Source organism: Corvus brachyrhynchos, unplaced genomic scaffold, assembly GCF_000691975.1.
Source record: "Corvus brachyrhynchos isolate BGI_N302 unplaced genomic scaffold, ASM69197v1 scaffold60, whole genome shotgun sequence".
Classification (NCBI taxonomy): domain Eukaryota; kingdom Metazoa; phylum Chordata; class Aves; order Passeriformes; family Corvidae; genus Corvus; species Corvus brachyrhynchos.
In genome coordinates this window covers 8,425,105-8,447,332 of record NW_008236767.1, presented here as the reverse complement: position 1 = coordinate 8,447,332, position 22,228 = coordinate 8,425,105, and the positions used below count along the sequence as shown (strand labels likewise).

The 22,228-nt window shown below is 38.2% G+C and overlaps 1 protein-coding gene across 1 annotated transcript in view; it reads right to left on the bottom strand.

The window, feature by feature from the left end:
• NKAIN3 (Na+/K+ transporting ATPase interacting 3) overlaps window positions 1-22,228 on the bottom strand; it is a 181,577-nt gene that overhangs the window by 5,650 nt on the left and 153,699 nt on the right. Inside the window, exon 5 of the mRNA XM_008644978.2 lies at window positions 19,848-19,908. Within this exon, the coding sequence (XP_008643200.1) occupies window positions 19,848-19,908 (61 nt within the window). The remainder of the gene's footprint in view (window positions 1-19,847; window positions 19,909-22,228) is intronic.

Below are 22,228 nucleotides of genomic sequence, written 5' to 3'. Positions count from 1 at the left end.
GGTTTGTGGAAAAGATTATTCTATTGATTTCAAAGGGCTTTTAGCAGACATGTCCAGAGCTGATAAATTCACAGTACATTAGGACTCTTTGTTTGCATGGAAAGCAACTTCCTTCATTTGTTTATATATAGGCATATATACAAAAGTCCTAAGCAGAATTTTGAAACTCATTCTGCTAATTGCTGTATGAACAGCTAATGAAAAAACAATCCCTTCCCAGTCAATGTGTGCACTAGGTAGACCAATAAAGAGTGCTTATCTGGGAGGAGACGACAGGAAAATGAGGTTTAGAGATTGACAGACTAGTGAAATACTCACTGAAGTCTGTGGAAATGCTCCTGTTGACTTTAGTTTGCCTCTCCTCCTGAGTCCAGAAATGGTGCAATATGGCTGAAAACTGAACTTGATGTACTTCAGTCATACAGCATCACCTCTGCCCCAAGAAAGACTGTTCTCTTAAAACTGTCTGAGCAGGACATAATGTGCCGAAGAGCTTGCCCAGCCTGAGTGCCAGTCCCAGCCTATCTGCACCTCCTCTTTTTACCATATTTCTTTCATGTTGCAGCTCTCCTCCAGAATGTTGTCACTAAATGACATAACATACATTAAAATCTACTTCAGCACTAATGGGATCAAACCCTTTCAGAGGAAATACTTGCAGATGAACTGTTGTAAAAGTTGATTTTTAAAACCATAGAATGACAGAACAGTTTGGGTTGGAAAAGACCTTAAAGATCATCTAGTTCGAGCCCCTCTGCCATGGGCAGTGACACCCTCCACTATAGCAGGCTGCTTAAAGCCTCATCCAACCTGGCCTTGAACACTTCCAGGAATGGGGCATCCAGCTCCTCTGGGCAATCTGCTTCAGTGTCTCCTCAGTTTCACAGTAAAGAACTTCTTCCTAATATCTAATCTACTCTCTTTCTTTTGAAGCCATTCCCCCTCATCCTGTTACTACATGCTCTTTATAAAAAATCCCTCTCCATCTTTCTTTTAGGCTCCCTTCAGGTATTGGAAGGCCACAATAAGGTCACCCTGAAGCCTTCTCTTCTCCAGGCTGAACAATCACAATTCTCTCAGCTTTTCCTTATAGGAGAGGTGCTCCATCCCTCTAATCTACTTGGTGTCCTTCCTCTGGATGTGCTTTAACGGATCAATCTCCTTCATGTGCTGGGAACCTCACTGGATGCTAGATGTCTAATACATTACATATTTACTGAGCAATTTTTTAGAATAAATCACATCCAGAGTGATTTTTTTTTGTTATGTACTTTAGTTTTCCCTGATTTCCAAAGGCCTGGTGGTTTTTTGTTTTGTCTTTTTTTTTTTTAAATTGAGCACATGTTAACACAAGGAGCTAAAAGAATGTTTTTGAGGCAATTCACCACTTCAGAACCGCACATCATTCCTCTCAGCAATCACAATCATCATCTGCAATTGTAAGCAGGGAGAGAATTTAAAGTAACTGGCCTTTCTACCAACAATTCGTTTTGAGCAGGAAATGAAGTTGAGATGTATTAATGATTGACAACAGACGTGTCTTTGTTCTGACAAAGAGAATATATTTAATAGCACCATCCAGCAAGTGTTGAGATGAGCTGCTCAAACCTGTTTAGCTGAGGCTTTCTCTTTTGCAATCCAAGATGTCTTATGTAGTATTAAAGCTGAAGTTCACCATAAAATTCATGTGAAGTTCATTCTCAAGGCAAGAAGCTGTTCTACTGCACAAGGCAATGGAATGTGCCATTTTTCATTATGCACTCTATTTTATGGCTGATAGCTCTTTAATATGAAGATTGATCATCAATTATTTGAATTATAAGTTACTTTAAGTTTTAAAAATTAGTTTTGATTTACCTGGTATTTTCATCCCTTATAATTAGTAGTCTTCCAGGACTAAGACCACAAATGGCCATTAAACAAAGAAAATTGAATTTTTCTTTTCATTGGAGGCAAAGACATTACTATGTACATTTCAGTGCAAGAAGGCATCAAATATCTTAAAACTTCACACTGAATGAACTTTTGGATGCATACCTACCTGTATTTAAATGGCCAAAAGTAAATAGCAGCAACATTCATATAGGTTTTCCATGGGGAAAACATTGATTTAAGGATTATATAAAATAATTGTGGTTTTTTATTTCTACCTGATTAATGGATTATGGATAATTTCTACCACAGATTCATAGAGCTACACTAAATAGCTTCAGAAAGTTGCATAAGCCTGGAAGAAAGTTCAGTTAAAAAACAGTGTGCTATAGTACTATGCGTTAAATTAAAAAAACCCAAACCAAACCAACAACCACAACTTGTTAGCAGTAGGGATATTCAGTCACTAAACAAGGAACACCCCATGTAGTCCAGTCATTAACTGCAGTCATGCAGAGAGAAACTTAAAATCCTAGGGAGAGGATTTTTTAGCATCCCACAGATAATAGCAGGTTACAGCAGAAGCTCGTTATTTTATCTGCAGCTGGCTGCAAAACATGATCCCTATTCCCAGGGAATTGCTCTCTTCTTGTACCACCTCAGTTTTGTGGTCATGCTGGATGCTTAATGGCCAGTGTGAAATGTTCCTTTAGAGTTCACTACCTGCTGTGCTTGGAAGTGCAAATCTGTACTGACTGTCCACCGCAGGCAGTCCATTAAAGTGATGTTCATTCATTCACGGGCCATATCAGAGGAACGGTTGTCATAATCTGCCTGAGTGAGAAAACTGCAGTATGCTGCTGGCTGAAGAAAGTGTATCCACTGTCATCAGTAATTTTGAGGGTTATTCTTTTCTAGACTGATGACATTTCGGGTTGCCTTGCTACTATTTATCCAGTGCATTCACCCATATGCAAGTTAAAATTTGCTTTCGTTTGAAGCTTGTGTAAAAGAATCAGAGCTCAGAAAAAAAAAAATCCTTTCTTCTTTTCCACCCTCTCATCTGGAATTCAGCTTCTCTGGCAATATCCCATTGACCTGCTGGCAAGCCCTGTGCAAACAGCTGCCAGAGCTTGTCAGCTCATTGGTATATTACTAATTTCTTCTTTCAAAGTTGGCAAATTCTAAGCATGTCTGGAGGTGCAGGGTATGAACAGAGCAGCAATATGGTGATAGCACAATTCTTAGTAAATCCTGAAGTCTCTTGGCCTGGAATACCTTAGATCCTATTGATGCTTGCCTCCCTGTTTTATAAATGCAAGTAAGCCCCAAAGCTGATGGCTCGAATGGTTGGCACCTCCAGCTGTCCCCTGTCCAAGAGAGAGGCAGACTAGCAGCTGCTCAAACTTGTATTTTTATATACAGAAGATTTTCTTAACCTGTGGGGTTCTAAATACTATTTTGCACTGAATTATTTTCCTTGTACTGAGATTTTTTTGAATGGCAATACATCAATGCAATTACATTCATTAAGAAAAGGTATGCAACTGAGGAGGGTGTAACTATCAGAAAAGGAACCAAAATCAATTAGAAAGAGGAAGCAAAACTGGGGGATTGATGATAAGTCAGTGCTACATGCATAAAGTCCAAACTTTGGACTTTCCAATGTTTGCAGTTGTAGCTTACGTAAACTTTCCAGATAAGCATGTCTTTTCCTAGGGTGTCTACTTTTTCAGTTGCCTTTTACCCTCAAGAGATCCACTGCCCTTACAGCTTTCACTGCTCCAGCCCAGCTGACCCAGCTATCTGTCTGGAGTCAATACTACCCATTTTCCCCTCTTCATACTAAGCCTGAGCACCTACGTCTCAAGCCATGTAGCAGAAGAATCACACATTCCATTACAGGATCACAGGCATAGCTTCTCATTTATGTAGAGGAATAAAGGAGGGAAAATGAGTGCAAGACAATTAAGAAAGGGAGAAGAAGAGACATCAGTAATCATATGCGGCGCTCTGATTTCTGCTCTGTCTCTATAAAGTACTGGCAGATGGTAATCAGGTTAAAACAGGCTAAAGTGGTAGAAAATTACTAAGAGACAACCTTTTACTTAATTTTTTATTACTGGAAGCTAGGAGAGGAATATTTCAATGTTCCACAGTAATTATTAAGATACTTGCACCAGATTTTCTTCTGTCTTCACCAGTGGGATAGATCATAATTTAAAAAACTGCTCTACCTTGTAACATGAAGGAACCTCTCACAAGCTGCCTTAGAAAGGGCACTGGCATGGAAATTTTATCTATGATATTTGCTACTGGACTCTTGCCTCATTTCATCAGTGATGTGACATCCAAGATATCAATATCATTTATTCTCCAAGGACATGACTGCCCAGTAAGACGAAGGAAGTATGAAGAAGATCTAAGATGTTAGGAAGTGAAGATTGCTCCAACCTTCTTAACCCAGACCTCCCCAGTCATTCCAAATCTGAAAGTATCTTTCAAATATCTTCTCAGTGCCATGCCTTTGAAAGCTATTTACAGCCATACCATCCCATTACTGAAACTAAGTGACAGGCTGCCCCATTATGGTGTTTTGTTGGGTTTTTTTCCCCTATAAGTAAGTATTTTTCAGTGACTTTCAAGTCATTAAGGACTCCTGGCCACTACATGGTAAAAGTCCCTAGAAAAGTATGGTTATCACACATAAGGCATGTAGGAAAAGACTTATCACAAGTTTACTATCACTAATTTAGTATCAGAAAAAAATATCCTTTAAGCTGCAGGTATGTATAAATTGTTTCCTTTAGGCTTTGGAAGACATCAATTTTTTGTGACATTATGCTTTCTGCCAACCCATATGCAAAGTTTAATTTGATGAGGAATAGTTTTTCATTTTAGTTTAAAATGTCATATTCTACTCTCTCTAAATACTTATCACCTTGGGCATCAACCATTCCATACATCTCAGCATAGCTGCCTATGACTTACGTTGTTCTTCAGCAATGCAATTCGAACTAAGTATGTCTGATGATAATTTTCCTTCCTATATAGGTCACTATTTTTTTCTGTTCCTCATTTTAATGAAAATGCTATCATCCTAGTGAGAATACCAATATAAGGAAGTTGTATTTAAAAATGTTTCAAACAAATAAAGCTGTGGGGGTCTTTTTTCAAGACTTGTATTTAAAGGTGCTATTGCTAGTTCTAGTATGAAATTTCAAATACAGTGAAGGGTAGCCTTCTTTCTGCATATGACCAAAGTAAATTGTAAACAATTCTAATTAAAACTCCCTAGATAATTTTTAATACAGTGATAAAATTAGAGATGTGAAATTGTGAAAAATCACTCTTCATTAATTACTGATTTTCCTCTTTCTGACACCCTTCTTGATCTATTCCCTTTTGGTGCAGAATGTTCCATGATTCCCTCCTTAAGTTACTTTAAGTTATACTGCCTATGTACAAATTAAGACTGCAAAGGAAAAATAAACCATGCATAAAAGATATTAAATGCCCAGAAGCTACATTTATCAATTACATTCACACAATATTGGGAGAGAAATATGCCATTGAGTTCTGATAACACATATCCAGTCTATCCACTAAAATGACAGCTCAAATAGTCCCAAGACTATTGTACAGAAGGCTGTTACAGCTTCAGTCACACCTCTAGACATGTGATCTTCACAATAAATGTGTCCAAGTTGACTTCAAAAGAGACAGAGCTCTGAATCTGCTTTTTGAAGTTATGCTTTGATCTTTTTTTGGTATTCTGATTCAGGAATACACGCTATGTATTAGTGTGCCTTTATATTACTGCTGAGTTTGATGCCATAAACTACAGCATTCTTTAAAAAATGTTCAGTGCAGATGCTCAGACCAATTGGAATTGATCTATTCCACTTACAGTTCATTGCTAGGTTGCAAGTTAGGTGTTTTGTTCTTTCAAGTTGTTAGGGTTTTTTTTTCTATCAGTTGAGTCCCACAGGGCTCTATTCCTGGCCTGTCATTCTTTGTATCCATAGAATTTATTTTGGCTTCAGTTATTTTTCAGTATGATCCAATTATTTATTTTTGAGGTATTTATAACTGCCTGGTTATTATATACCCAAGAATATCACAACTGATTTTTCTAACCTTAACTACAAGTCACTGATATTTTAGTATGTGAAATTAATGTTCCCTATTTTTAAAATTAATGCCGAACTTGTTCAATGCTAACAAATAATTAAGGATAAAATTCCTAGAGAAAAAGTACTTGCAAGATCAAACACATGACATATTAGAACATGTGCAACATTTGGAGGAAAGGATTTCTATGTATTGAAGAAAGTTCACATCATCCATTCACAACATCAGAACATTAATTTTATCTTAAAAAAGTAGGTTACAGAACTGGAGGGATTCTTCTTACTACCGAGTGGTTCTGTATTTTTTCCAGCTTTCTATCTTCCTAGGGATGAAAAACTGCTTCTGAAATTTGCTATTATCATCCTCTATGACATGATACTTGCTTCATGTGTTTGTATCTTTACTTGTCTTAGAAAAAGTGAAGTGAGCCAAGGACATTCAGGAGAGTGTGTGTGTTCACAGCACAGCACAGGATGCAAGCCAGAGAGGGAAGGAGCTGCCAACCTGCTCCTCAAGCAGAGGCTGCAGTAGGGAGCAGCAAACCAGGTGGGCCTTAGAGATGATGGAAAGAAGAACTTGGGAGGCCAAGCAGAATACCCTGCAAGTCAGGAAGCCGGAGACTTGGTTGAGGCTCAAATGGTTCTCAACTATGTAGACACAGAAAACACTGGAGGAAATGCTACAAGCCTCTTGTTTCTGTTCTGTATGATCCAGTAACTTTGAGTTTTCCATTTTAAAGTTTTCCATTTGCTAGTTTATAATGCAATTAATTCTGCCTTTTATGAGTTTTGTGTTGCAGCGTTTTTGGGAAGTTTTCTATAAAGGGAACTGTGCACATCCACTTCAAAGGTCTCACTGACTAAAGCTCTGTCACATTCAGCCCATGTTGCAATTTTCCTTTCCTTTATAACTCTTTTTTAATTTGCTTTAAAATCTGCTTAACATGCCTGCCCATTAATACCTTTTGCTGTCAGTCAGGGAAGTCTCCTTCTTCCCTGGCCCTTCCTTTATTAGCAGCTGACTTTGCTGGGATCCAGGTACAGAACTACCATCTTTACCTCAAAAGACTTGATATCTTGAGCTTGCTACAGGTGCTAAAACTTGTACTTCCAGCAGCCTGAGAGGTCAGGTATCAGCTTTTTCAAAAGAATACTGATCTGATGCTATTTGCCACTTTATGACATCAAACCCATTAACACTCTGTAACATCTTTCTCCATTTCAGATGAGGCCGTTTCCATTTCCTCATCCTCCTCCTCATTTATCACTCTGCCTTTGCCCTCATGACTATGAGTGATATTCTGTGTAGAAATCCTGCTTCACCACGACATTTGCTCCTTCGTGTGGGGCATTGTATGCGCTCCCCACCCTGCATCTACACTGCACTCACAGCAACACCTCCCTTAGGGGTGGTCTGCTCCAATCCTTGAGGTGGCAGACCCCAAAGTTTTCTACCACAAATCTCCCAGGGTTTTAGTGTCTTTAGATCCAAACTACCTTTTTTCCTCTGCTAAGCAGGCAATGCTGTCTCCAGCACTGGTGGAGCCCTCGTCTCCTCATCCCAGCAGAAAAACCCTCCCAGCAGAAGCCTGTGGTCCTACTGTGCCTTCTCTGAATCAAAGTCTACAGATAGGAAACAGAAGTGGATAAATCCCTTCCGTGATCTCCAGATTTTCAATATCTTCCTTTCAATTTTTTATCCCTGTCAATAAGCACAAATCAACAAGCTCTAATCTGTTTCTTCTTGCTTTTAGTTTTTCAAGATGAGGAAGCCAGAAAAATAATATTTTATTATATTTATTATTAATATTATTATATTATTTATCAGTATCGTGTGGGCCTTTTCCAGCCCCAGTAAATGCACTATCAAGTTCTTCTATGGTATCCTCAGTCTACCCCAGAATATATGACCATCCAGCATTTTAGACCCATTGTGAATATATCCGCTAAGTTTACTACTTAACCACATCCAAGTGCTTCCTGCTCTATCTTCATATTCCAGTCAACTTTCTCTTCTCTTAATATTGCTTTTGATATTACCATCTCTGTCACCAACTTAAATTAGCTTCTTAACACCCCAAAACATAAAATCACTACTTTCTCAACTTTAAAAAGAGAACTAAGAAGGTAGAGCATTATAAAATGGGAGCTTACAATAGCCAGTGGTCTTCTCATATACGATGGAGTGAAAAAAGAAATATCACATGTGTTAGCAAACATGATGGCAAGGAGAATGGTTTTCATTCTCCATACCATAGAAAGTGGTATCATTTCGTATGAGGAGAAGGATGAATGTCTGGAGTAGAGTCTGTAACAGGATTAATACCACTTTGAAGCCACCAGTGAATCAATCTGCAAATGAAAAAGAAAGATAATGCAATACTGCCCTCATCCATAAAAAAACTCTCCCTCAAGAAAGATGAAGTAAAAAGACACTTTTATGAAAACCTTGCAACTCTCAAACTTCAGTCCTCCAAAATAACATACTGTCATGATTAAGGAGGAAAAGAAAATGAGTAGAAATCAATGCTAAGGAATAAGAGGCATCATATAAATGGTCAGAGTCACATAGTATCACTTAATTTTGCTGTATCTAATCTGTGATATTGAGAAAAACACAGATGAACTTAGATTAAATTACTGCTAACAAAGCCAACTGTATATTTACTGACTCAAGGCAAAAGAATGTCAAATGAAGTTTAAAGTGAGTCCAGCTATGACCCAAATTACAGAGCCCCAGTAAGCGAAAGACTCGTTATGATACAGAGTAAATAAAGCACATCAGCAGTACAGACTAAATGCAATAAATATAACGTAGCCTTCTTGAAAAACAGCTTTTCTAGGAACAGGCAATATATTCTATTTGACCAACTGGCCCAGCTGGAAAACCGTAACAGCTATATCTCCTGATTTGTTAAGACAACACCTCTTGCTATAAATCTTGCTTATCTTCTATACTGAAACCATTAAGGTTGCTGAAATAGTAGAACTAGAAAATCTAAAAAGCACAACATGTAGACAACAAGTCAAAGTTTAAAACAGGAAGAATTTTTAAAGGTTACTTTATGAAAGGTTGAATTGTGATGACATCAGAAGCACAGTAAAGAGAATTAAAGAATAGGTAAGAATTTCACAGGAGAAAGAAAAGTGTTTAGCAAACAATCACCTAAATTAGTTTCAATATTTTAATCACAGTATATTCTGAATTGGAAGGGACCCACAAGAATCACTGGGTCCAGCTCTTAAGTGAATGGCCCATACAGGGATCAAACCTACAACCTTGGTGTTAATTAGCACCATGCTCTGACCAAGTGACTTAGCTGCTCCTTTCTCTCATTCTGTGACTGTGGTTCTTCTAAGTAATTCTTGTGATACTTTATTTGCAAGGGTCTTTCTCTTGCTTTGACCTTATCCCTTTCTCTTCTAAACAAAACCAACAACTTTTCTTGGTGGAAGATGCTCCTTACCTTTAGATTTATGAGATTCAGACCTGAGACTTTCAAAGATGGGTAAAATGGTGTATAGTTAATTCTTATTCATTTTTTTTCAGTTTTGTTACATTTTGAGAAAGTATCTATCACCAAATAAAATTATCTTCAAAATTTACCTGACCGTGACCTGAAATTTATGGCTTGGTCCAATGTACTTCATTTATTTGTGCTGGTTAGCCATCTCCTCTTGAATTTATGGTACCTGCTTTGCACAGCAGCTTGAATATCCTCTAAGGCTATAATGTATGATTACATACACTAGAACCCATTAGACTAAAAGAGATTTGTATGATTATATATTGTATGATTTTTGTCATGGATACTCCCTTAAAACAGGAAATGAGCACCTTTGTCTTTTCTACTGCTGTATTTCAAAGCTTTGTGCTATTAGAATTGTGAACAAACCTTATCGGCAGTCTCTCAGCTCAGCTGGTCTGCATGGAGCTGTTTTAATTTTTGAGGCTATTATCTGTAAAGAAGAAGGGAGGACTTTTCTTTCTTCTGAGATGAAACCGCACCATCTCTCTAGCAGGCTGGGCATGGGCATAAAGGAAAATGCATTGAGAACTCTGACCACCTAAACTGCTAATTCATCTACAAGACTGTTGAGTCTGTCAAACAGGTTGAGTTATGCATCATATCACGGTAGCTGTGGGTACAGTTGTCTCAACTGTAACTGTTCATTGCTCACTGAATTCCCAGATTCCTTATCAGCATATAAGAAAGACAATTTACAGCCCAGTGTAGAGCCTGACTAATCCTGTGCCCTCCTTGGCTCAGCACACCCCTTCATTCCGGGGGCACATCATTTGCTGCAGCTTACACTTCCCACACCAAAGGCAGCAGTTTTTACAAGACAGAGATCTTAGGCATGATTTGCTGATTGGGAAGTCACCACTCAGGCAGCAGCAACAATGAAATGGATGTTACTTAAGCTGAGACCCAGAAATTAGGATTACCTATATGCATGACAGTTAAGTTTTGGGAGAGATAGCATTTACACAGAAGAGTGGGAGTCTGAAAAGTTTCTTTTAAAGCTCCACAAACTAAAACAGACACAAAGCTGTCGCTGTTCAGAAATGAAGAAGTAAGAGGACCACTACTGGAAGTGGAAAATGGATTTGTGAAGAGGTTTCATTTTAATGGAGCAGCTGGATGAAAGATACAGACAGGAATGGGCTCCACTTAGGCCTGTATGTGATGTTGAGTGGAAAGCTCAAGGGAGCAACACTGGATGCTGGAGTAAGATTGATTTAACAATAGATGCAATTTAAGTGAAAAGGCTAAGGTGCTGGCAACTGGGGCTTGGGATAGCATCCATTTAAAAACAGATCTAATTTAAACAGAAAGGCCAAGGAGGTGGAAGGTGGAGACTAAAACAAAATCAATATTAAGTTAGGTTAGTAGAAACTAGAATCAAATGAGCCAGTTAAAAAAAATGGGCATATTGTGTATTTGGGAGTAAGGAAGCAATGCATGGATCTAAGCACTATCAAGGAACTCTCATTAAATGATATAACCCCTAAAATCAGAATTGTAATTTCATTCTAATAAGAATATTATTTATTACAGTAGTAAACAAAAAATCTTAAGAGAAAGGTATGATCTCCAGTTTAAACAAAACTGCATTATTATAAATATATTCCTACTTGAAGATAATTCTCTTCTATCACAAAATCACAGGCTTGTTGCGGTTGGAAGGGACCTCCAAAGATCATGTAGTCCAACCCTCCTGCTAAAGCAGGTTCACCTACAGCAGGTTGCTATTGGTGAATATCTACAGAGGGAGAGACTCCACAGCCTCTCTGGGCAGCCTGTTCCCATGCCCTGCCTCCCTTAAAGACTTTTTTTTCTCATGCTCAGGTGGAGCTGCCTGTGTTTGAGCCTGTAACCACTAGCCCTTGTCCTGTCACTGGGCACCACCAAGAAGAGTCTGGCCCCATCCTCTTGACACCTGCCCTTAAGATGTCCGTATGCATTGATAAGCTCTCCTCTCATTCATCTCTCCTCCAGACTGAAAAGGTCCAGCACCCTCAGCTTTTCTTCATAAGAGAGATGCTCCAGTTCCCTAATGCTCTTTGTAACCCTCTGCTGGACCTGCTCCAGGAGCTCCATGTCTCTCTTCTCCTGAGGAGCCCAGAACTGCACACAGTCCTCCAGATGTGGCCTCACCAGGGCTGAGTAGAGGGGCAGGATCACCTCCCTCAACCTGCTGGCAATGCCCTTCCTAATGCAGCCCAGGACACCATTGGCCTTCTTTGCCACCAGGGCTCTGCTGGCTCATGGACAGATGTTGCCCACCAGGACCCCCAGGGCCTTCTCTGCAGAGCTGCTTTCCAGGAGGTCAGCCCCAGCCTGCGGTGGTGCAGGGGGTTATTCTTCCCTAGGTACAGGACCTTGCATCTGCCTTTGTTGAATTTGTAGATAGTTGTACAAATGTACAAATGTATGTATGTATATGTATAGATATATATATATATTTATATGTTATATGGCATATAATACTCATAGAATCACCAAATCACCATAATTTGGTTTAGAAGACATCTTTAAAAGGCCATGTAGTCTGACCGCCACTGCACTGAGCAGGGAAATCTTCATCTAGATCAGGCTGCTGACTTTGAGTTTTGTTTCCAGGGATGGGGCACCTGGCACTTCTCTGCACAACCTCTTCCAGTGTTTCACCATCCTCACTGTAAAAATATTCTTCCATGTATCTAGTTTGAATATTCTGAATCAATGGTGGAAATGCTTAATGCTAATTGTATTTGTAAAACAGAAATCAATCAGGTAGTAGTGAACTAATCTTTAAAAACTCTAGCTATCAGTCTGGAAATCAATTCAAAGTTAAGGGCAGTCTGCATATACCTGTGTTTGAACCAAAATATGTATATATTCAACTACATACTCATCCATATGGATATACATATTCACCTACACACATATATACATATATATACATGTACATATTTATAAAAATTGGTAAAATTGTCTCATGATATGATACTGTTCTGACACGTTTATCTGTACAGAAAACTGTATGAGTGCTTTCTGAAAATAGTACATAAAATCTATTTTGCTTTCCATACAGATATTTCTAAATACTTTACCTGTGCTCCCGAAGGCTCATATAAATGACTACATATCATACATGAGCATATTTCTACAGTCAGAATCCAAAACTGTGGATGGAAGCTAGTGATTGCAGCTCTGTATCTTTTGGCAGCTGAACACTCACACAAGCCATTGGTATAACAGAGATCTTAAAAATAATATGAAATTTTACACTCCTAAACTCTTCCTCATCTTTGTACAAAAAAAGAATGAATGGAGAAGTCCAGCTTGATCAAAATGACCAAGTATCATTTCAATGTATGAAGCAGAGGAGAATATGCCTCACCCACTGAGCTGTCTGTAGTGCCAGGTACAGCTGGCTCTGGGCACTTGGGATTTCCTCACCCACACAAGAACATTTCAAAGCTGTACTGTGTGTTTATCACTGCTGCTGTGACATACTAATATTCTGGAGAATATCCAGTATTTTTTTTTTTTTCCTGAAGTGATTGAGGTGATTCTTTTCTACTGAATTTCAGGAAGAAATTTCTGACTTGTGCTTAAGGGAGGAATTGTGGGAATGCACTGGAGGTACTCTCATCATTTGAGTGATTTATCCCCTTCCTTAATGAAAAATGAATGAGCTGCTGGCTTGCATGGAAATGGTGTCTTGACTGTTATCTTCATACCTATTCAAGCCAACCAACAGTAAGAAATGAATTCTTTACTGAAGACAGACTAAAATATTCTACTGAATTTGTTCAGAAACTCAAGGGGGATTTCCTCAAGTTATTTGATTCACACCTTAGAGTAAGCTATGTTCTTCCAATGAAAAATTGGAAGCTCACACACTATTTAGATTATGCCATTTCCTTCCAATTTGTCTGCACCCTGTCTGGACAAACCTTACATTTTGAATTCCATATGAAACATAAGGTACTTTCAAGGAGGTAACTTCTGCTGCTGCTAGAAATCTTCCACAGTTAAGACCTCCCTTTTCCTACACTGTGCACCATATATTATGTAAAGACAATCTCTTAGCTTCAACAGTGTTCTGCAACAGTCAATGGAGAATACAACTGGAAATGAAGACCATTTTGTACATTTTGCTAGGGGAATGTAAAAGCACACAGTTGCATGAGTATATATATATATATTTTTTAGATTTGCTTTCCTGTGACAGATTATTCATCCAATATTTTGAAACAGAAAAAACCAGAAGGGGGGATCATGCCTTTGCTGCAATATTTTGCCAATAACCTATCTAGAATCAAGATTTTTTCCTAGTATTTATATTTATATTGTTTAATTGCTTTTAATTTGCACCACCTCAAAGATTTACCCTTGGTTGTGTGTGTTATATCTATCCATATGTTTCCATAGGAACTAGAACAAATGCTTTCTCAGGCATTGCATGATAACTGAATGTAAAAAAAAAAAAAAAAGAAACAAAAAATAAACTGAAAGAGTATGTAGAGGTAACTTAAATAGTGTAATGTCCCTCCAGTATTTCTTCCTTCATTAAATGCTTCAGAAGTCACTGTGTTAGTAGGAATGAGGATGCATTTTCAGGTAATTCACACACTAAGGCTAATGATGAATAAGAGCACACCAACAGGACTGTAGGACCATAAAATGTTGTTAGACCATAAAGTGTTGTTAGAATAGAGGTTTATCCTTTATATTTCCATTACAGGACAAACTGGAATCAGGAATAAGTAGGGTAGTAAACAGGTGAGTCTGCATCTAATCAACAAACTCCAGCTGGACAGACCTCTAGAGTCTACACAAACTGCAACCTGACATTTGTCTCCATTAAATGCCTGGTGGGGATGTCCTGGGCCACAGCTGAACTGAGGAAGCCCCCTGGACATGCCTGGTGACATTTCTGGTCACACCACAACCTCTCCCTCAGTTCATGGTAGGCATCTGCAAGATGATGACAGCAGCTGCTAGCAGGGAATGAGCTGCCCTGAAATGCAGGCAGCACCTCAGTAAGAGGAGCAGCAGCAACCACCTGTGGCATTGGCTGGGCTCCCTGTCTTTCCAGATGTCACAGACCACAGGGGACAGGTATGTTGGACTCTTCATCTCTGCAGGAGGCCACATTTGTTTATTTTCACAAAACTGTTCTGTTCTGTAAAAACAGGATACATTTGGTTATGAATCCACTACTATTCTATGCCTGCAATATGCACACCTGGCAAAGATACCTGATTCTGTTGTTTTTCCAATACAGGTCAATCAAAATTCTGGTGGTTTGGGTTTCTCATCCAGATGAATAGAAATGTAAACTGCTTTCAAGCCTTCCAAAAATTCTGATAGTCAGTCCCACTTTCCGGAAACGCTAAAGTCAGGAGAATGCTGTCAACCTGGCAGCTATAGTGCTGTCTCACTGCCAAGCAGTAAAACTTATTATCATTTAAAAAGTCTGTGTCAAGCATATTCATCCACTGGTCAGTAACAACACATTTTGTTTCAATGTATCAAGTCGTTATGGTTTAAAGGTGAGACTGGTGAGTGCTAAAGCCCAGCAATGACCTGTGCTGCTCTCTGACAAGCTTCGTAAGTCCTCATTTTCAGGGAGGTAATTTAGGACAGTTGTTGCCTGGGGATGTTTGATTCTTGTATTGCCCAACAGCAATGTAGTGCAGAATCCTCCTTCTTGGTGATCCTTGATATCAAACATTTTATCACTTCTCAGAAGGTAAACAGACTCGAATACATGTACTGTTGCAATTAATGTAAAGATAGTAGTAGTGGGTTCCCAAAAACTCCTTAGTTAAGGAAACTTGGATACTTATATATAAAGATAATAAAATACATATAATATTAGCTATTGCTAGCTAGTTCTTCATTCACTTTTCAAAAAAATAGCACATTTATGAGAAATTTATCACCACTGGACCTACTGTGTAACTATAAATATTAAATTAAATGTGATGTAAAATTCTTTCTCTCTTGTTTGATTACTGACAACAGATGCTCAATGGTGTGTATGAATGTAATGCCATATGTCAGATAAGGCAATGCAGTAGTTTTTCAGAGGAAGTAATAACGTATCTTGCTTTACTTAATATTTTTCTAATGATGGCATATGGAGGGTCATATTGGTACTACAATATGGGGTAACTTGTAATTTGTAAAAACAAACTCATCTTCCTCTCTGTTCTGAAAGAGCAGCTGAGCTCTGAATATGACTAGCATAGAGGACAGCCAAAAATAATCCTTTTTTTCTTTATTAAGTTTGTTCCTGTGTCTTCATTTAGGGGATAAATCTTCATGGTGAATGGAAGCCCTTTCCTTTATTTTTGCTCATGCACAAAAGAGGTTTAAGTTTCCTTGGACTGGCCCTTTGGAGTTTCAGCCTCACTTTTACAAAAACGCTGAAATCACAATTGTAGTTTTGTGGTAAACCTTCCCCTCTGATTTATTTCCCTATGGAATTTGTTTACAAATCAGTTTCCACTCCACAAAATCCAGTACAGTACTGTCACTTCTGACATGTGTCAGTGTCACATTTACGAATTAGTATTTAGTGGTAATAGTGCTATCAACTGTTTTCAAAAATGTCCAGAAACTATTTAGAAATTTAATCATGATTTTAGCAACATATTTTGCCTAGTCTCCAGACTCCACTGAATTAAAACAGTAACTCTGACAAGGTGGAAACCAGTTTCTGAGTTCATTTTTAGGAGAAAATGATTCACAAACAGTATAGTGACAGGCTTTTATGATTACAGATTTCACATATTCTATTCCTTCAAAAGGGCTTATAGAGATTGATAGATCTACAAAGAAAGAAATGAAAAAATGAAGGGAAGAGATATAAATAGACTTTTTCATTAAGATGAATGATGGAAGGTATTAACCCCACTACAGCAGTGTGCCTTTTACATGTCTTTTTTTATTCATTCCTTTTGACCTGTTATCATCTTCCTTCTTAGTAAAAGTTAACTACAGTATGAAATGTAGGCAAGGTGAGCAATAGTGGGAAAAAAAATATTTCCTCAAGCATTATTACTGTTCAGAAAAGTGTCCATCAGATGAAATGTCACGCTCAAAATCCATTCAAGCATTGCACAGAGGCTAAACAGGCAGCTATTATTAATTTTTAAGTCCGCCTGATGGCTTTCAGACCAAGAACTGGGGTTAACTTGATGCACTGAATATTGCAGAGTATATTTAATTAGGGAGGCTTTGACTCTCAGATGGCTGAGAATTTATTCTGTGCAAACCACTGCTAAAATATGATGGAATAGCTGCATCTACCTAAGAAAAAAATCTGCTGCATCATATTAAAATGCATAAAATTGGCCTCAGTTCCAGTTTTTTTGACTTTTATCCTAAACACTGCCTACTTTCAATCTGTTTTGAAGCACCACTGTACTTACAACTAGAATAATTTTCTGTTCATTATGCTGCAAGTTAGCAATGCAAAATTCTCCAGAATAAGTCCTGTTCTTCTCAGCTAATAACCAAACCAAACCATTTTCTGACTGTGCCTTAAACAGATGTTTCTTTATTTAAAACATGTCTGTGGGATTCCTATGAAGGGGTTAACATTTGTCTTTAATGTATATATCTATAAGCATTAGAGGGCTCTAAAACACAAATGGGCACTAAGACACAAAGTGAGATATTAAAGAGCTGTTTATTTGGTTTTAATCCAGTTCAGAATCTCAGAATGCAATAAAAAAAGTAGCAAATCAGAAATGACTTCTCTCCAATGGTTGTAAAATCTCCTAGCTGTATCTATTCCACTTCTTTGCTCCTCTTTTTCCTTCCTTTATGCACTGCTCTTGCCCCTGCCCCAGGTCGTTCTCTGCCAACCAAAAAAACCTATTCACACAAGAGTCTAGAAGATCAAATGTGTCTTTAGATAAATTTGAAATGGGAAATTTGTCCATTCCTAAAAAAGAACATTACACCATACTTTCCAAGACAAGTGAGGTGATTTTCACTTATAATAGAAGACCAAATTGTTATTGATAATTCTGAAAGACAAGCAGAAATTAAATGCAGACCCCTGAGTTGTTTGAGGAGAATGGAAACTGGGTTAGTTCTACATACTGGATCACCTTAGAACTTGATGTGTTTTATTGGTTGATAAATATGTCACCAGTTCTCCATTCTCAGTGATTTAAATTTCCATCTGTATCATATGGCTCAAAACCCTCAAAAGACAGTTAGGTGGGGTCACCATAGAAGGAAAATGAATCAGGCCCCATCTCTTCTGAAACAGACAAGTTTTCAAAGTGAACAGGGCCCTTAACTTGACAAAAACCCTTTGGTGAGGCCCTGAATATGTAAACCATAAATGTTCTGTAGCACATGACTGCAGTTTCCATGAACACATATTCTTTGCTGGGAGTTTTGTCTTTCACACATGCCTAAAACAGGATATGTGAAGCACGTTATAAAGGGCTAAACAAACCTAACAGTTACATAACATATTTGTGTAAAAAGTGAAGAGTCTGCCTTCCCAGGTACAGATGCATCTGTGTTTGCATGTGGATGTGCATGTGCACACATGACTATTCTTCAAAGGCACTGGAGTTTGTGTCTTCCTCATCAGTCTGCAGGCCTTCCCTAACACCTAAAGTAGCCTCCCTGTTCCAGGAATTTAGTTAGTCACTGTTTCATAAAGAAGGTTTCCAGCTATCCATATGAAGCCCTGGCTGCTGCCGTGGCTCATCACAGCCATATGGAAAGGAGCTGTCTCTGGATTTCACTGACCAAAGACTGTGTTTATCCATCCCAAACTATACAGCCATTGTGCAGCTGTGCCATCTTCTGCTGATATCCTGTGTTACCAATTCCTGACTATCTGGCAGCTTCCAGCTTTCCCAGGGAGCATTTTCTGTGCTTTTTCTCCTCAAGCCTTACATTTTATGTTCCAAGTGTTCATATTCTCCTTTGCAGCACCCATCTTTATCCAGGCTCCTTGTGCCTTTCCACAGTACACTACGTGCACAACATGCTTATGTCTCCTTACCACTCAATTTTATTTGAGTATCTCTTTGATATATTTTCTTCCTAATAAAAACCTAAATTAAATTGTTAAAATAGATTTGATACTAATGTCTGTTGCATGACAATAGAGAACTGAACATTGTACCATTTGTAGCAGTGCAAAAGGATTTTGTTCATAGTTCTTCATACTGTTTTCAATCAAACAGTCTGCTTTCTCACCACAGGCATGAATTACTTGAATTATGTTTTCAATAAGATTTTCCAGATATTGTCAAATGTTTTCCTAAAAACTAAATTAATTTTTTCATATGATATTCACCCACTAGAGCTATTCTGTGAAGAAACAAAACAACTGTAAAAAGATTTATGAATAAAAGTTTATATGGTTGCATAAATACAAATAAATGCTATTTATCCTAAAACCATAAAATGCTATTGAAATTCTTTTTTTTTTCTCCTAGAGAGAGCTATTTTGCTGTTTACCTCATTTTAAATTAGAGGAAGTAATTTACATGATCACATATTGTCCCTTTTTTAATTTGTTCTTGTATTTGCTCCTCTGCTCATCCAATATTTTTCCATTCTCTCTCCTGCTTTTACCAATGGCTATCCTAGTCGTGTGGGTATGGTGACATCCTTAGGCAACTCTCACAACCACTTTTCACACAGCATCCTACCAAATTGTTCGGCACATTCAGATTTTTCCAATACCCCCTTAACAACTTTTTGAGAAATATTTTTTAAAGGTGTGCACATTTTCAAACTTTTGGAACAATATGAGTGTATATAGGTAAGAGTTTTATTGATAAAGGCAAGTTAAGAGCATGGGGTCAGCATTTTAAATATATGGTCTAGGTGCCTGTAAGTGTAGATCAGGTTTGCCTAGTTATCGATCAGAGTGATACTGCACACTGTAAATGGCTTGGTCTGTCTTCCCCATTAATTTTACTGCTGATAAAGCTGTCATTTGGAAAAACAGATTAAGAGGCTTCAGGAGCTTTGATTCAAATGTAAATGTACATACATAAAGAAACATATATATCTATATGTATCCAACATGGATCACATAGTTTTCATCACTGTGACTGGCTCCTGTAAGAGGTTCACAAATCTCTATGAAGAAGCTCAGAGGTGCAATCCTACCTAGATAACTTGCTAGTACCTAAATAAGTAAGTCTTTAAGCATAATTGGTTGTGCACATGAATGCCAGATTCTGCCATTTTTCCAACTTTGTTCTTTGCCTTGGTAGTTCAATGCAAGACTGAGTCTCAGCCCAGGTACCTTGGCTCCAGAGATGGTGAGGTGAGTATCAGTACTTACAGCTGTCCTCCTCCTCCATGAAAATACTGATCACGTAACAGGCACACACAAATCCAATCAGCTGTGTGAAAGAAGAGGAAAAGCAATCAGTAGAACACATTGAACATTTATAAAGCTTTTAGTCCAGTGATATATAAACACACAGCTAGACTTTAAAAATATTTACTTCTATTTCCTGCATTTGCAAATTTCAGTGCAAACGGTCATAAGCAGCTAAATTAATTTTGTCTCTTTTGCTCATGTCACATAACATATTTTATATATAAATATGCATTTTATATTTTAGAATATTTTCCTAGCCCCACTGGGATCAGTATTGATGAATACTGCTACTGAGTAATACTGATGGAAAACTTCTGTATCTTGATGTTCAGCTATTATTTACATTTCTTTGTTCTTCAATACTTCTGTTCTCACATGACTTATTCCACATGAATGTGGGCCCCCTATGTACTTCATATGCCTATTAAAATGGCAAAATATTTATTGACTGCTACAGAATTAAGTCATAGTAACACTTCTGTGGAACCCACAAGAGATGTCTTTTTGTGTTGCATAAAGTGTCCCAGTGAAGAACTGTTTAGCAAAATTTTAAACTGATAAGTGAATTGTCATGATGTAGCTGAACAGTAAAACTGGGTTATGCTTCATCGACATCAGGAAACACCTTATCAGTAATTCACATTAACTATGCAGGAAATGAACAGAATCATTTTCCCCAAAGGCCAACAACAGTCAAACCATGCCATTATTTTAACAGCAGCACCCACAAAAACATGCTCCTTAACCCATATCTGTGTCACTTGTGCCACCAAGAGGAAGGGATTAAGATCTTTAGGATCAAGAAATAGAAACTCCACTCACACCTTATCCATACAGACAAAATGTTTTCTTAGGACCATGACCAAAGATGAAGAAAATCCCACTGGGCAAGGAAACCTATTAAACTACACTGGCCAGACATGTCCAATCTTGAGAAAATATTGTTTGTGCAGCTGTACACAATTCATGCTAGCTGAAAGCCGTGAAAAGACTCTTCATGAGAGATTTCAAAAATAGCCCAGAGATTACTTTTAAGAACACTCCTTTTTCTCTGGTCCATTCAAAAAATCTAATTAAAATAGTTCTTCTAAGGATGTTGCGGATCAACCATCTGAGAAAGAGGTAATTTAATACTATCTAGACAGGTATAAGCTCCTTCAGAAGCACGGAAATCATTCCAACCTGCTTTCTGGTTGGACTGCACGAGGAGCTTTACAAGCAGCTCCAAAAGCCCCTCCACAGACAAAAAGCTTGTCCACACAAGGGAATTCAGGGAAGTTAAGATGAATTAACTAAAGCCGTGAAATCAATGCACATAAGATAAAGTACATTAAATCCCTGTGTGGCCTTTCCCATTCAGAAATAAAGTGGCCCTAGTTCACTGCAGCTTAATCCTTCTCCAAGGGATTAATCTTCCCACGGAGAATTAAGCTACAGGATGCTGAAGCTGAGCTACTTGTGAATGAGGGCTGTCACAGCACTGTGGCACAATCCTGCTGGAGCTTCCTCTCCAGGGCATTCACCTCGCTGGTGTTTTGACAAAGTGACTTTAATCCAACTTTTCTCTCGTTCTGAGCAGACGACAGTATCAGCAGCTTCCTTGACTGCTTTTTTGTGTCCAGTTTGCTGCGTGGTATTTCCACAGCCTCTCTCAGGTGAACAGCACTTTGTTGCACTGATGCTCTGAGCCAGCTAAATGCAAACCAGCTCTGGAGAAGGCGCTTGCTGGAGATGGCTGGGATGGATCCATGCCTGAGCTGCCCATTCCCACGTGCCTGGTGTCATGGTGGCTGCAGCAGGATGGGACCCACAGACACAGCAGGGCTGGCTGGGTCACTGTGTGCTCATGTTTACCTGCTGAGGTAAATGCTCACCCAGGACCCGCACCGGCTTACAGATTAAGCACATTTTTTCCCTAAACTTCACAGTTTAGAGCACCTTTCAGGCATGACAACTAAAACAATACAATATAAAGGCTTCCAAGAGATAAAAAGACAAATAATACCTGAGATGTAAGGCTTGTGTCACTTGAAGGTTACACATAATTAAAAAAAATATTGCATTAGCACCACAGAAACACCAGAACACAGGTGATTTTTCATAACTGAATGTCACCTGTCTATTTACAATGTTTCTGGATGACCATTTGTGTTGTGCAATTTGACTACATAAGTCACTTGGGTTTGTTTCTTTTTCCTAAACACAACTAAAATATTTTGAAGAGCAAAACTGCTGAATAAATAATGAACATGATAGAAACGAATTGTAGTACAGCCTGTGGGTTAAGTGTTTGTGAAGGAAGATCAAACTTTTAGAATTAGAAATTAGAATTTACTCTT